At 52.6% G+C, this 14,495-nt stretch overlaps 1 protein-coding gene across 1 annotated transcript; it reads left to right on the top strand.

Annotated features, from left to right (window-relative positions):
- The first annotated feature begins 192 nt into the window (after nucleotides 1-192).
- On the top strand, nucleotides 193-14,351 carry LOC143825617 (eukaryotic translation initiation factor 3 subunit C-like). The gene is made up of 21 exons (XM_077313765.1): nucleotides 193-509; nucleotides 2,910-3,049; nucleotides 3,484-3,549; nucleotides 3,710-3,899; nucleotides 4,345-4,470; nucleotides 4,702-4,756; nucleotides 5,445-5,554; nucleotides 5,834-5,961; nucleotides 6,381-6,537; nucleotides 6,675-6,778; nucleotides 7,030-7,171; nucleotides 7,309-7,434; nucleotides 8,304-8,397; nucleotides 9,280-9,467; nucleotides 10,338-10,562; nucleotides 11,433-11,796; nucleotides 11,963-12,122; nucleotides 12,529-12,594; nucleotides 12,893-12,980; nucleotides 13,276-13,438; nucleotides 14,158-14,351. The coding sequence occupies exons 2-21, from the start codon at nucleotides 2,949-2,951 to the stop codon at nucleotides 14,241-14,243; spliced, it is 2,739 nt and encodes a 912-aa protein (XP_077169880.1). The 5' UTR covers nucleotides 193-509; nucleotides 2,910-2,948; the 3' UTR covers nucleotides 14,244-14,351.
- The last annotated feature ends 144 nt before the right edge of the window (nucleotides 14,352-14,495 follow it).

Below are 14,495 nucleotides of genomic sequence, written 5' to 3'. Positions count from 1 at the left end.
TTTTTCATCCTTATCCAATAAATACGGTAACGCAGCCTGCCCCTACATGCGCTTGTCGCATTGACCCGCCAGTGGCTTCACTTGTGCGCACGCGCAGTGCTCGGAATGCGCTCGGCCGTCCGAGGCGAACGTCTCCCATCGTCCTTTTCACTGACGTCACGGGATCAGTCTCGTCTCGGGCTGAGGATTCATAAACCGGGCTGCCCAGAGGGGCGCTGCACGTCACTTCCGGTAAAGATCTTAAAAGCGCCGGTTAGCCGGAATTGCCCGGCGCGTGAAGCGGCTTCCATTATCTTTCTAGTTAAAAACCCAAATCGTGCGGCTAGGCGAAGTCGGCTCCGTCCAAACGCGGCGGCCTCGCCAGGACCCGCCCCCGTCTCCATAGCGACACTCCTCCCGGGACCGGAAGCGCCGGTGCATCCTGGGAAGTGACGCATGCGTCGTGGTGGCCGGACCTGCGCGGAGCCGCTGGTGTCTTTCGGGCTCGGCTTGGGCGAGCGCGTGTGGAGGTGCGTAGTGGCTACTCGGGGGCGGGAGGAGGACTAGCAAGGGGTCTGACCCCCGGGCGGAGAGGGCGAGGCCTTCAGGGCCCGACCCCCAGAGGGGCAGCTGGCATTGGCCGGTTTCCTTCTGCAAAGCGGCCGCACGTTGCTGCGTAAGAGGAAAGGGAAGGCGACTGTAAGCCGCTTTGAGCCTCCTTCGGGTAGGGAAAAGCGGCATATAAGAACCAACTCTTCTTCTTCTGTGCTGCCGAGCCTCCCCAGTTCTTCAGGGATAAGAGAAGCCGTAAAGGGGGGAGAGCGAAAGCTCAGCAGCAGGCGTGGAAAAGCCCCGTCCAAGGGTCCCAATGAGCCCCGAAGGCGCCTGATGCAATCCCTGAGCAACGCCGAAAGGGCTCCTGCGAGAAGTCGCTGCGTGATGACGCAGTTGTGTCTGGCTGGTGCCCGGGTGGGAGTAATTGTATGCCTAGAGTTCTGTGGTGGAAGGATGCATAAACATAAACAGGATGTCTAGACCAGGGATTCCCAATCAGGGAGTCCTGGGGGTCTGTGGCCTTTCTCCTCCTGCCTTAATGGACTCAGCCACAAGCAAGGAAACAAGCTGCTTCTATTGCTTCTCCCTCCCCTGAGCATGAGTTCTCTCTGGTTTTTGTGCCTGGGAAAGGGTGAAGCCTGCTGTCTCTGCCCTCTTAGTCCTCCTAGAGACTGCCTGTCAACACAGGTGGTGATGGCACTTCCAGGAGTGTGGCAGGGAGGTGTGGCTAGCTGGCACCACTTCCTGGGGCGCCTTGAAGCCTGAAAAATTATTTGGGGGGCTCCTTCATGGTCAAAAAGTTGAAATAGGCTGATCTTTACAGTGACATTCTATAGCGGCAATTAGCAGTTTCCATTAAAAATTGGGCAGAAATCTGTCTAGTGGATGAATGTTGTATTTATCACCAGTAACTGATGTGGCTAAGAGAGTGGCAAGAAAAGGCAGGTTCATTACTTACTGCTGATTCATATAGTGGTAAAATGAATCAGATTAACACAGGTTGGGTCTGGGTGTCCTCACACTGTGTGACACACAAGTTGCAGGTTCTTCTTAATTTCCCTTCCTGATTCAGGTCATAACTGTAGCATGCATAGAGAAGGAGCGTCAGTTTCCCCTCACATAGTTTGTTTCTGATGCGGAACAATCTCTGGAGATAGTATTTGGCCCATTGGGAGTGTATATGTGGGTTTCCCCAATGGGCCACAAAGTATGTCTTCAAGATCAGGAAAACTGCACAGGAGGAAGGCTTATAAAGGAGGAACATCCGCAACTCATGTGGCTGTTACACAGCAAACAACAAAAGAGGGTAAACAAAACTCAACACAATACAATACAAAAACCTTTAATGGCATTCACAATATAAAACAATATACAAATCGGTTCTGTAATACAAGTCTAAAAAACCGTGCAGAGAGTTACAGCAGGCAAGGGAGCGGCAAATACAAAAAGATGAAACCAGTGACATTTACTTCTTTACCCTGTGGTTCATTACTATGGATAAAAACTTGGCTACCCGTTCAGTGGTCTCCGAGCAATTATCAAGAAGCAGCAATTCAAGAGCCCTGCCATCTGAGACATTAGGGAAGGGTAGCAGTGGGGAGATCAAGTCAGAACGTTTGTTGTTATACAACTCACATCGCAGAATGATATGGCAAACTGAGTCTGGTTCTGTATGGCAATACTTGCAAATTCTTTCATTGCGGGGAAGGCTTATAAAGGAGGAAAACCTGCAACTCACGTGTGGCTGTTACACAGCAAACAACAAAAGAGGATAATCAAAACTCAACTCCAGATCTTCCAATTTTGGCAAAACGGTCAAGCTACAACAAAGACAATAGCAAACAAAAATTATATAATGTGCACATGTAAAATTATACAAAGGTTTCTGAATGCATATCTAATGGATTTTTTACCACTTTGGCTGTAGAAGCCAAAACACCTCTGGTTTTATATGGTTCAAAAGATATTCATGCGCCAGGAGTGCTTGCAAATTGTGCAGTCTGATATTCAAGCTCCTAATGTTTTTAATTTTATATGTGCACACTATGTAGTATATTTTTAATCAGTTTGTAGTGTGACCCTTTTGACAACAGTGGCTATTACACAGGTTGGGGACCCCAAATGCAACCTGTGCTGTCTATAATGTGTAAAATTTGTCATATGGGAGGGCAGCAGAGGATGTCAAGTGAGAGCATAGAACAGAAGAGTATACGCTGAGATATATTGTCTTGGGGGTTGTTTCAACCCCAAGCGGAGACTATACAAAATAATTCAGACCGGAATATCAGCTTAAAGTAAAGTGAGAGAAAATACAACAACAGAATTGTTTTTAAGATACTGAACTTGCTGTCCCTTGTAACTTGGACTCTGCTTAGGACTGGGGAGTGGGTCGTTGACCCAGAGCTGCCGCTGCCATGTCGCGCTTCTTTACCACGGGCTCGGACAGCGAGTCGGAGTCATCGCTTTCCGGGGATGAGCAGGTGGCCAAGCCTGTTGGAGGCAACTATGGAAAACAGTAAGTGTGAAGGAGGGCAGGGAGGATCTGGGCAAGTGGGAGACCCAGAGTCAGAGAGCTGTTAAACAGTGACTTAGGCTATGTAACGAGATATGTGGGGTTGAGAGAGTGTATGGGAGCCCTGAAGGCATCTCTTTGGATTCTGGCTGTGTCTCCTGAACATCTTTCCTCTCGCCTTCTCTTTCCCCTAATTGTTGACAATTTTCTGAGACTCCTCTTCTGCTTGGGCATCTCTATGACCGTTTATGCACTGGAGGTTTCATGCCGGGCTGCAGGCTGGAGTTTTAGTCGTGGCAGGTTGCCCCACCTCTTCCTGCACCCACACAGGGGAGCCTTTGGCCCGGTGCACCTCATCCAACCCCAGTTTGTGCTCCTGCATGGGAGCTGGGGCAGTGAAGTTCGTAGTGCATAAACGGTCTATGTCTTTCTCGTAGGCCTTTGATTCTGAGTGAAGATGAAGAAGATACGAAAAGAGTGGTGCGCAGCGCGAAGGACAAGAGGTAACATGGCCGGTCTTGTGGGAAGAGGGTTGCTTGGTCACTGGAGGGCTATGTCCCATAGCATCTTCAGATGTCTAGGAAATTGACCATTCTGTTCCTCAACATGTCACACTGTTCTTTGGAGGGGCCCTGTGTGAAATCTCCCTCCAAACGCTGGCAGGTTCGAAGAGCTCACCAACTTGATCAAGACCATCCGAAACGCTATGAAGATCCGGGACGTCACCAAGTGCCTGGAGGAGTTTGAGCTGCTGGGCAAGGCCTACGGGAAGGCCAAGAGCATTGTGGACAAGGAAGGGGTGCCCCGGTTCTACATCCGCATCTTGGCAGACCTTGAAGACTACCTCAATGAGGTACTGATGGAGGGGCGGGACAGTATGGACCTGTGGAAGCTGACTCTGCCAACTCTTGTGCTTGATTAGATCGGCTACCGCAACCGTGTGTGTTCTCATAAAGCCGTCCAGGTTCTCAAAGTCAGAAAGGTGCTTCCTGTAACAGTGCAAGGAGTGTCCAAAAGAGAAGGGGCTTCTCCTGCCAGTCTTGCCACCTTAGGTTCTCCCCCTACCTCACTTATTAAGATTACCTGGAAATGACTGTCCTGACAGCTTTGGACATCTTCTTGTGCTTTATATGTGAATAGGGCAGGGGGCAGCCCCTCCCACCCCAAATCACATCCAACCTTGCCTGAGATGATCTTTCTCCATTGCATGTCTTTGGAGGAAGTCAACGGTTGCTTTGTGGAATGCACAGCTGCTTGCAGGCTCTAACTGCTTCTCCCTCCTTTCCTGCCATTCGTAGCTCTGGGAGGACAAGGAAGGCAAGAAGAAGATGAATAAGAACAACGCCAAGGCGCTCAGCACCCTCCGCCAGAAGATCCGGAAGTACAACCGGGATTACGAGACCCAGATCACTTCCTACCGCCAGGTATCCCACATGGCAGGCGGAGGCCTTCCGGGGAGGCGGCTGAGAAACCCTGTGCGGGAAGGGAGCTGTCGTCTCCGTAAATACTGCAGGAGCGGGCTTGCCAGGCGTGTTGAAAGCCGCCTGCAGCCTGAGCTCAGTGGAACCGGGCTTCTTGTGTGGAAGTGCAAGCAGGCGTTGAGGGCGGGTAGCCCATCCTGGTAGCCTGTGTCACACAGTCTCTCCGTCTTCCAGAATCCCGAGCAGTCCGCGGATGAAGATGAGGACAAGAAGAGCGACGATTCAGAAGGTGAGTTAGGGGCAGACTAACAGGTCAGGAGGTGGTTGCTGTATTGTGGGTAAGCTTGGTGTAGTGGTCAGGAGGGCGGACTTCTAATCTGGCGAGCCAGGTTTGATTCCGCGCTCCCCCGCATGCTGCCAGCTGGGTGACCTTGGCTTCCAGCTGGCAGGGGCTCATGGGAATTGTAGCCCATGGACATCCGGGGAGCCACAATTTGGCCGTCCCTGCTTTTAAGACCCTGCAGGGGAAGAGTGCGCTCCACTTGAAGTTTGTGGTGCAAGGTGCTGTCAAGGTACAGCTGATTCCTGGTGCCCCTGTTAGATTTTCAAGGCAAGAGAGGAGCAAAAATGACTTTCTGTTGCCTGCCTCTTCATGGCAACCGCGACCCACTTGGACATCTCCCATCCACGACTGTTCAGGGCCAGCCCCACTTGGCATCGGAGCTCTGACAAGACCAGGTAGCCTGGGCCATCCGGGTCAAGGTGTGCTCAAAGCAGGGAAGGCACTTTCTTTCAGAGAAATTCCACGTGGAAGGGAGAGTTCAGTACTACCAAGCATAGCACCGAAGCCCCAATCGGGATCAGGCGCCTCCACTGTTGCTTTTGGGGGCCGTGTATAACATCAGGCATTCCAGTTGCTGAGCTTGGCCCCAGGAAGTAATCTTGTTTTCCTTCTCAATGTTTCCCCCCTCCCCCAGGATCTTCATCGATGGATGAAGATGACGATGATGGTATGGGGGCAGCTGCTTTCCTGAAGAAGAAGGAAGGGGCCGGCGACGCGCGCGGCAAGTTCCTCAAAAAGATCGAGGTGAGAGCTGCTGAACGGCCAATCAGCACCCTTTCTGTGCTGCAAGAAGAACTGAGTGCTGCTTATATTTTAAAAGTCAGGCAGGGGTGGAGGAGAGCAAAAGAGAGATCTCTTCTTTTTTTTATGCAGGGAAGAAGCACAGAAACTCAAGCCCTTTCACCTGATTGGCTGTTGCTTTTCACTCCTCCCCCTTCGCCCCAAGCTGCTTGTGGGCACAGATCTTTTACACAGATTGCTGGTTGACCAAGCCTTTTCTCCCCTCCCACTTTTTGCTGGCAGGATGAAGATGAGGAGGAGGAGGATTCTGACGACGACGAAGACTGGGGCTCTTCAGATTCAGAATCCGACTCAGAGTCAGACGAGGATGAAGGCAAATACACCTCGTTGGCCTCCAGATTCCTTAAGAAGTAAGGGGGACATGGCCCTTGGGCTGGGGAGTGGGACCCTTGAGCATCAGCGTCTCTGTATGTGTCGTTTGTGATGAATGACAAGGGCCCCTGAGCTGATCTCTGGTCGGAGTTTATCCCTTCTAATTTGAAAGCAAAACTCTTGAGCTGGATCGGTCCAAAGCTGAGTCACTTGGGGGGGGGGGGGGGGAGCTGCTGCACTGGTTGCTTAACATGTGCTCTCTTGGCAGGTAGGGACATTTTTTGGACCTAGGCAATGGTGGAATTGGGAAGTCTCCAAGGCTAGGGCACAATTCTCCCCTGGGGAAATTGAGACATGCAAGCTGGTGAAGACACAACCTCGTGGGGCTTGGGGCCTCAGATGCTCAAGGGCTGAAAAGAATAAACTTATTTTAATCCGTCCTTTGCTCTCCAATCAGGACCGGGACGGAAGAGGACAAGAGAGTCCTGGAGAAGAAGCGGGAGGAGAAGGCCAAGAAGAAGCAAGACCGCAAATCTAAGAAATACGAAGGCGACGAGGATGACAACGAAAGTGGCGAGTGGGAGAAGGTCAAGGGTGGTGTCCCACTGGTGAAGGTAAGGCAGGCTCTGCCGGTGCCTCCTAGGGGCTGGCTGTAGGTCGCAGGATGGGTGGGAGGACTTCTGCCATCTCCTCCTTTCCGTTGCCCCTCACCGCATAGTTTGAACCATTCTGCCCCTTCCTCTCCCTGCAGGAGAAGCCCAAGATGTTTGCCAAAGGCACAGAGATCAACCACGCAGTGGTGGTGAAGAAGCTCAACGAGATCCTCCAGGCCCGGGGAAAGAAAGGCACGGATAGGTGAGAGAAGGCATTCAGAAGTTCTGGGAATCTTATTTTGTGGGATGGGAATGGAGATTGCTTGGAGGAAAGAAAAACAGGAAAGATCCATGATCCTGGCACGTATGGATCACTAAATCAGAACCCGTGTTGCCCCAGGGCTAGAAACCTTTGCATAGCTTGGTGAACATTGGGCTGATTTTTGGGGAGTATCAGACAATATCGTAGAGCGATGCCCCCTCCATCCGTACAAGCAAATCTTCTCCTTCCAGGGCGGCCCAGATCGAACTTCTGCAGTTGCTGGTTGGAATCGCCGCGGAGAACAACCTGGGCATCGCCATCGACGTCAAGATCAAGTTCAACATTGTGGCTTCCCTGTACGACTACAACCCCAACTTAGCCACGTACATGAAGGTAGGGGGGCTGCGGGCAGGGGAAGGAGCCCGGCACGAGCCTCAGGCCCTTTCCAGCATGGCTTGGGACCCGCGGCCCGGCAAAGCTCAAGCCTTTTTAAAACGCTGAGCAGCATCTTTGCTCTGCTTTCCGCGCAGCCCGAGATGTGGCTGAAGTGCCTCGAATGCATCGACGAGCTCATGGACATCCTCTTTGCACAACCCAACATCTTCATCGGCGAGAACATTGCGGAAGACTCGGAGAACCTGTCCAATAACGAGCAGGTTGGTATCCAGTAGGCAGATGTCTGCAGCTCCTCCCGTCTATCCGGGGCAGGGTAGAATGCGCTGGAGGGGGTGCATGGGGCCTCTGGTGTAGAGAGGCGAGCCAGAATTAAGAGGGCAGGAAAGCATGTGCATGTGTGTGTGTGTGTGAGCATACAAGCACTTGTTGAAGCCTAAGTTAGCGTATGACCTGCAGCATTCTGTTAGTGGCACAGGTGACCTTAAAAGAGCCCTATTGGCAGATACTGCAGCCTGACAGCCAGAGGAGTGAAGGGGCAGGGTCCTCCCACAGAGTTGCTTGCAAGTGCAAAGCTGATTCCTGAAGGCCCAGACTGAAGCCGGGGTCTGGCCTGAGTTGGCTGTGATCTTTGCAGCTCCAAATGTGAAGCAAAGTGCCCAAGCACACAAGGACTTGCCCCGCAGTGGGGCAGACTGAACTCCACAGGCTGTTTCAGCTCAGGGAAAATCGTGAGGGAAGTGAAGGCTGAAGTCCCTCCTTTCCCCACACCTCAGCACCAAGCCAGATAGGGCCTTAGTGTGGTTGGGAGCATCAGTTCCCTCACATCGTGTGGGGCTGTACACAGATCAGTCTTGCGTCAGACGTATGTCTACTTGTTGATGACTCCCTAGAAGGGGAGTCACCTCTGATGCTGTGCTTTGTTCATCTGTGAACTTTTGTCTGACGTCACTGTGTTCTGGCTTAATGCAAAAGGTTTAATGGACACAATTGCGATCCATTGCTGTGCTTTTCGGTGACTGCCACTCTTCTGGCCAGCAACCGAAGCAGCTTCCTTTTCTCAACATGCCTGGCGGCATTTGACACCCCTCTGTCCTGTTGCCTGTTTCCCTGTTTCCCTTTTCCCCCTTAGCCCCTCCGTGTCCGTGGCTGCATTCTGACGCTGGTGGAGCGGATGGACGAGGAGTTCACCAAGATCATGCAGAACACAGACCCCCACTCTCAAGGTGAGTGCGTGGGGGGGGGGGAATCTCAGAAGCCCCAAATGGGGTGGGTGGGGACTGAAACCTGTAGCCAATGGAGAGGGGTGCTTGTTGGGTCAGCACCCAATGCAGAAGGACTGCTATTGGATCTGTCTGGAGTAGATTCAGGATGGACAAAACTTCTTTATACAATGAGCGATTAGAATGGAGGGGAGGGGCTGCGGTTTGAACTGCTTTAGTATGATATGATGATTACTGTATTTTGTTGTGAACTGTCTGGAGTCCATAAGGTTGTATAGTGATAAATAAAACAAAAAGTGTTATTTGCTGCCAGAAAATGTAATGATCATTTGTAGTCATTAATGGCTTTAAAAGGGAATTAGATTCGTGGAGGGTAGGTCAGTCAGTGGCTACTAGTCATGATGACTGAACAGAACCTCCATGATCAGAGGAAGTCAACCTGTGAATACCGGCGCCAAGAGGCAACATTGGGAGGGCCTCTGCCTCTGTGCCCTGTTGGAACTGTTTGGCTACTGTGTGAGACACTGTTCTGGTTCAGCAGGGGTTTTCTTATATGCTTGTTAAAGAAAAAAAACCTGGGAATCGCTTTTTGAAAAATGGTTTTGTAAAGAAACGGGTTATGACCAGGATGAAAAAAGGGGCAGCTCATCAAAACACAGAAGGCCCCACTTTGGTCGCAGAAGCCTTGTTCAGATGCATCTGGAGTGTGTTCAGATTCGAATGCTACAATCATAAGGGCTAGAAACTTGAGAATTGCTAGCCTCCCCAAAACAGGTGCTGACCCGATTATTCCACCCTAGCTGTTGTCAGATTTTGCATGATGTGTCAGAAACGGCCAGCCCTGCCTGTAAGAACGCAGAAAAATCCGTGTGCTCTTCCCACCAGAATACGTGGACCACCTGAAGGACGAGGGCCGGGTCTGCAAGATCATCGACCGCGTGCAGAACTACCTGCAGGACAAGGGAACCACGGAGGAGATCTGCCGCATTTACCTCCGCCGCATTCTCCACACGTACTACAAGTTCGACTACAAGGCCCACCAGCGGCAGCAGGGACCGGCTGGGGACAGCAAGGTCTGTTGGTCTCTGTCCAAGCAGCCAGGCCCCACCCTGAGAGCAAGCTGGTCTTACCAGCAGGTTCCCATTATACGCATGGAATTCGATCCGGCCCAAAAGTCCCCGAATCGGCCTTGATTTGTGGCCGAATCGTGATTCGGCACGATTCGAGCAAGTGGTCCTTTAAACTGTAAAGGGAGAGAAAGGTGGGAAGTTCCCCTTTTTGTCTTTCCTGGGATGTGGGGGGGGGGATTGAGGTAGAGGCACCAAACTTACAGCAAAGCTGCAGGAGCCTCTCCTCAAAAGAATATCCAAGTTGCAAAACAATTGGACCAGGGGATTCAGTTCTAGGGGCACCCAAAAACCATGCCCCCATCTGGCCTCCATTATTTCATGTAGTGAGAACAGACTAGAGAATAATTTTTTCTCACCATACAAAATAATGGTGATTGGATGGGGTGGACTGTCTTTGGGTGCCCCTAGACTTGGACCCGCAGTCCAATCTTTTTGCAACTTGGGGGGGGGGGGGTCCTTTCCAGGAGAGGTTCCTGCAGCTACGCGGCGAGTTTGGTGCCTGTACCTCAGCCCCCCCCCCAGTCCAGAAAAGATAAAAAGGGGGAAATCCCCATAGATGTGAATGGCACCGTTGGTTTCCATGGTGCCAAATCAATTTGGCTGTATCCAAAGTGATTCAGTGAATCAAAATTACAGTTTAGGAGACTTGGAGGAATTGATTCTTTCCGAATCGAGAATAGTCCGAATCTTTTTCTTGCCCATGCCTAGTCCACCTTGTGGCTATAGCATTCCATGCAAGGTGGGTGCGCACAACCCCAAAATCTGGCGGAGGCTTGTTCTTTGCTTCTCTGACAGTCCCGATTCTCCTCCTAGTCCGAGCAAGACCAGGCCGAAAACGAAGCTGAGGACTCAGCCGTGCTGATGGAGCGCCTCTGCAAGTTCATCTACGCCAAGGACCGGACGGACCGGATTCGCACCTGCGCTATCCTGTGCCACATTTACCATCACGCTCTGCACGACCGCTGGTACCAGGCCCGCGATCTGATGCTCATGAGTCACCTCCAGGACAATATCCAGCACGCAGACCCTCCAGTGCAGGTTAGAGAGCAAAACCGGGGCAAGAAGGGCTGTGGGGAAGGGATGGCGCTTGGGCATAGCCAGGCCTCCAAGAGCAGTGAGTTGCTGGCCTAGAGTGGTTACTTCTCCCGACAAGCAGACTGATTAGCTTGGTTCAACAGAGATTTGAGACTTTTCCCAGAGCAGAGCCCTCTTTGAGGGGCTTGGAGTTCCTGTGTAGTGCAGTGATCAGTGTTGTCAGACTGGGATCATGGGAGGCCCAAGTTCCAATTCCCAGGCTGCTGGGGTCGCTCTCTGGCTGACCTTGGGCTGCTGATTTACTTTCCTCCTAGCCTACCACAGTGGAGGATTGGTATAATAATCATATGGAGGAATAGGAATCAAAACGTGTCATTCACTTTGAGGGCCCCCATCGGGAGAGAAAAGCAGAGTATAAATATCAGCGAATGGCAGTGACCTTCATGCTCCCTCGCTGTATACATCTCCAGCAGCATCTGTTCTGTGCAATCAGGCAGACTGCCCATATTAGCGTCACATGGCCGTGTGCCTTTGTTTCCCTGGGGAAAAGCAGGCTAGGGGTGAGGTGGCCGGCCAAAGGATCATAGAGACTTGAGACTGAGACTGTAGCACAGAAGGGGAAAGTCTAGATTCTTGTCCCCATTTCTGGTCCTTCTGTCCAATGAAAGAACAGCTAGCGGGAGCAAAGGCTTTTGCAGGCATAATTGACTACAATTCCCACAACCCCCTGCCAGAAGGTCGGGGCTCATGGGAATTGTAGTCCATGGTCACCCAGAGAGCCACCGTTTGTCCCCCCCTTCCCACCACACAGCCATGACTAGTAGGTGCTGAAGGCCATGACCTCCGTAACTCCCCCCCCCTTCGCCGTCGCAGATCCTGTACAACCGGACGATGGTGCAGCTCGGCATCTGCGCCTTCCGCCAGGGCATGATCAAGGACGCCCACAACGCCCTGCTGGACATCCAGTCGAGCGGGCGGGCCAAGGAGCTGCTGGGGCAGGGCCTGCTGATGCGCAGCATGCAGGAGCGCAACCAGGAGCAAGAGAAGATCGAGAAGCGCCGGCAGGTGCCCTTCCACATGCACATCAACCTGGAGCTGCTGGAGTGCGTCTACCTGGTGTCCGCCATGCTGCTCGAGATCCCCTACATGGCCGCCCACGAGTTCGACGCGCGGCGGCGCATGATCAGCAAGCAGTTCCACCACCAGCTGCGCGTGGGCGAGCGCCAGCCCCTTCTGGGTGAGCAGACCCCCAAGTAGCCCCGTTGTCCATTCTAGCCGTGGGGGATTGCTCTCTTGGCCGTTTCTGCCTCTATCTGAGCAGCCATAAAAGCTGCTGCTGCAGGAAATTCCCGTCAGGCTTGGGTCGGTCCCCAGCCTCATCCCCTGCCTCCTCTCCGTTCCAGGCCCCCCGGAGTCCATGAGGGAGCACGTGGTGGCTGCCTCCAAGGCGATGAAGATGGGTGACTGGAAGACCTGCCACCGGTTCATCGTCAACGAGAAAATGAACGGGAAAGTCTGGGACCTCTTCCCCGAGGCGGACAAAGTGCGCGGCATGCTTGTCCGGTCAGTTTGGAGGCGGGATCAAGGGGAGGGGGGATGCAAGGAGGATTTCCTGCCACTTTGCCCAAATGCAGCGCTGCAGATTACGGAGAAGCTAGGGCAATCGATGTATAGTTCCTTTATTGCTGAGGGGGCATTATTTTTTTACTACATCCTGCAACATTTACAGCCCTTTAAAGAGGAGGTAGGCAAGAGGCAGCTGCCCGCTTTCTTTCTCCCTAATAAAAAAAGCTAATAATCGAAATTGTGTGAATGGGAAAGGGTTTAAACTCCTTCCCGTCAATGCATGTGCCCCCGCAGACGAATGTTGAGAGAGTGAAGAAGTTTATCATGCACCCCTTCCCCTTTTAGAAGTTCATGTTTCTAGTCCTCACGGCTGCTTCTCTTGTCTCTCCGGTGCCCCCTACAGGAAGATCCAGGAGGAGTCTCTCCGAACCTACCTCTTCACATACAGCAGCGTCTACGATTCCATCAGGTAGCGTGTCTTGGGGGTGACGCGGGAAGGCCACCTGTTGAACTTTCACCTCCTCCAAAGATGGCGTGACACAGTCCGCTGAGCGCGTGTGGCCGCAGTGGTGGAGCATTCCCTGCTGTGGGGGGCATGGGGGGCCCTCCCGAGATTCATCCCCTGCCTCCAGTCAGCCTCCCCCACAAAACAAACCCTCCCGTTGCCCTTCAAAGCACTTTTTAATTGTGCATCAGGCAAACAAAACAGAGTCCTCTAAGAGCCTACCTGAGTCCATGTCTCTCCTCCTTCTTCTCCTCATCTTTAGCATGGAGATCTTGTCCGACATGTTCGAGCTGGACTTGCCCACTGTGCACAGCATCATCAGCAAGATGATCATCAATGAGGAGCTGATGGTGAGAGGGCCACTGGCCTGGCAGGGCTGGTGGAGATATGCAGAAGGGCTGGTGGGGCTGGCCAAGCTCAAGGCCGCCAGGCCTGGAGAAATGGGTTACTGCCACACAAATTGCCGAGTTCAAAGGCCAAGTCCTGCAGCTTCAACGAGGCCTCCAAAGAACTTTAAGTGGACCTTCTTGGGAGGAAGGGACTTTAAGAAAGTTTGAGAGCTCGTAGCAGAGCTTCCCTTACCAGATTGGTCTGAGCATCCCCTGATCTTGCCCTTCTTTCCCCGCCTCCCCTTCCCTCCCCCAGGCCTCCCTGGACCAGCCGACCCAGACGGTGGTCATGCACCGAACGGAGCCCACGTCCCAGCAGAACCTGGCTTTGCAGCTGGCCGAGAAGCTGGGCAGCCTCGTGGAGAACAATGAAAGGGTCTTTGACCAGAAGCAGGGCATCTATGGGGGTTATTTCCGGGGTGAGTAGAGCGCTGGAGGGTCTCTCCCCCTTCCGGTTTCTTCCTCGTCTCCTCCCCGCTCGTCCAGATATTCCCCTGGCTACATTTCTGCTGCGATCTGTGTAGGGCAGTCCTCCGTTCCAGGGATTCGGTGGTATACCCATTTAAAAAAAATTGCTCCCATTTCCTTTGCAATTGTGAAGAAGCCATCTGAGCAATTTTCCAAAGATCTGGATTCTGTCTAGATTTCTGTGGGCACAAGGGGAGAGAATGATTTTTCACACACACACACACACACACAAACCTGTTTTCTGGTTCACCTTCACCCCGCAGCAAGCATTTCAAGGTGTATTTTAAGCTGGTGCAGGAGCATGCAAACACACACACACCCCTCCCTCTGGATGGGGCTTCCGGCTGTGGGGTGGTGCTACCTGCTTCCCTTGCTTTGAGGCGAAATCCCAACTCTCTTTGACTCGAAATGGCCCCTTCCTGTTTTTTCAAGCCGAAACGATGCAAGTTCCGATTGAAAAGCTGCAACATGTTTTGGCAGACGAACGGGAGCTAAGCACTCGAATGCAGTTCAGACCCCCTTCATCATACTGTAATTTCCTTCCCCGCATACACATTCCGTCTGTGTCTCACACACACACACACACACCACCCACCCCAGTCTCAATTCTGGGCTCTTTTGCTGCCTGCCTTCCGCCAGCATCATTTCCCTGTCCCTCTCTGCCCTACAGATCAAAAAGACGGCTACCGTAAGAATGAAGGCGGCTACCTGCGCCGCGGAGGGTACCGGCAGCAAGAACGACAGAGCAACTACTGATCTTCCGACGGCCGCCGTCCACCTTTCTCACGGGAGAGGGTGGAGGGTGTCTCATTTGGATTTCCGGGCTTCGAACACACAGAATAAAAGATTTGGTCTGAAAAGAAACTGTGTTGGGTGTCCTTTGGAGCAGGGGTAGCCAACCTGCGGTCCTCCAGATGTGCATGGACTACAATTCCCATGAGCCCCTGCCAGCGTTTGCTGAGATTGGGGGGGCACGATCACCATCCTGCAGCGTGACGGTCAGAGCTG

The sequence above is a fragment of the Paroedura picta genome, chromosome 16 (genome assembly GCF_049243985.1).
Source record: "Paroedura picta isolate Pp20150507F chromosome 16, Ppicta_v3.0, whole genome shotgun sequence".
Taxonomy (NCBI): Eukaryota; Metazoa; Chordata; class Lepidosauria; order Squamata; family Gekkonidae; genus Paroedura; species Paroedura picta.
Note: the sequence above shows the minus strand (reverse complement) of the source record. Positions and strands in the feature narration are given on the sequence as shown.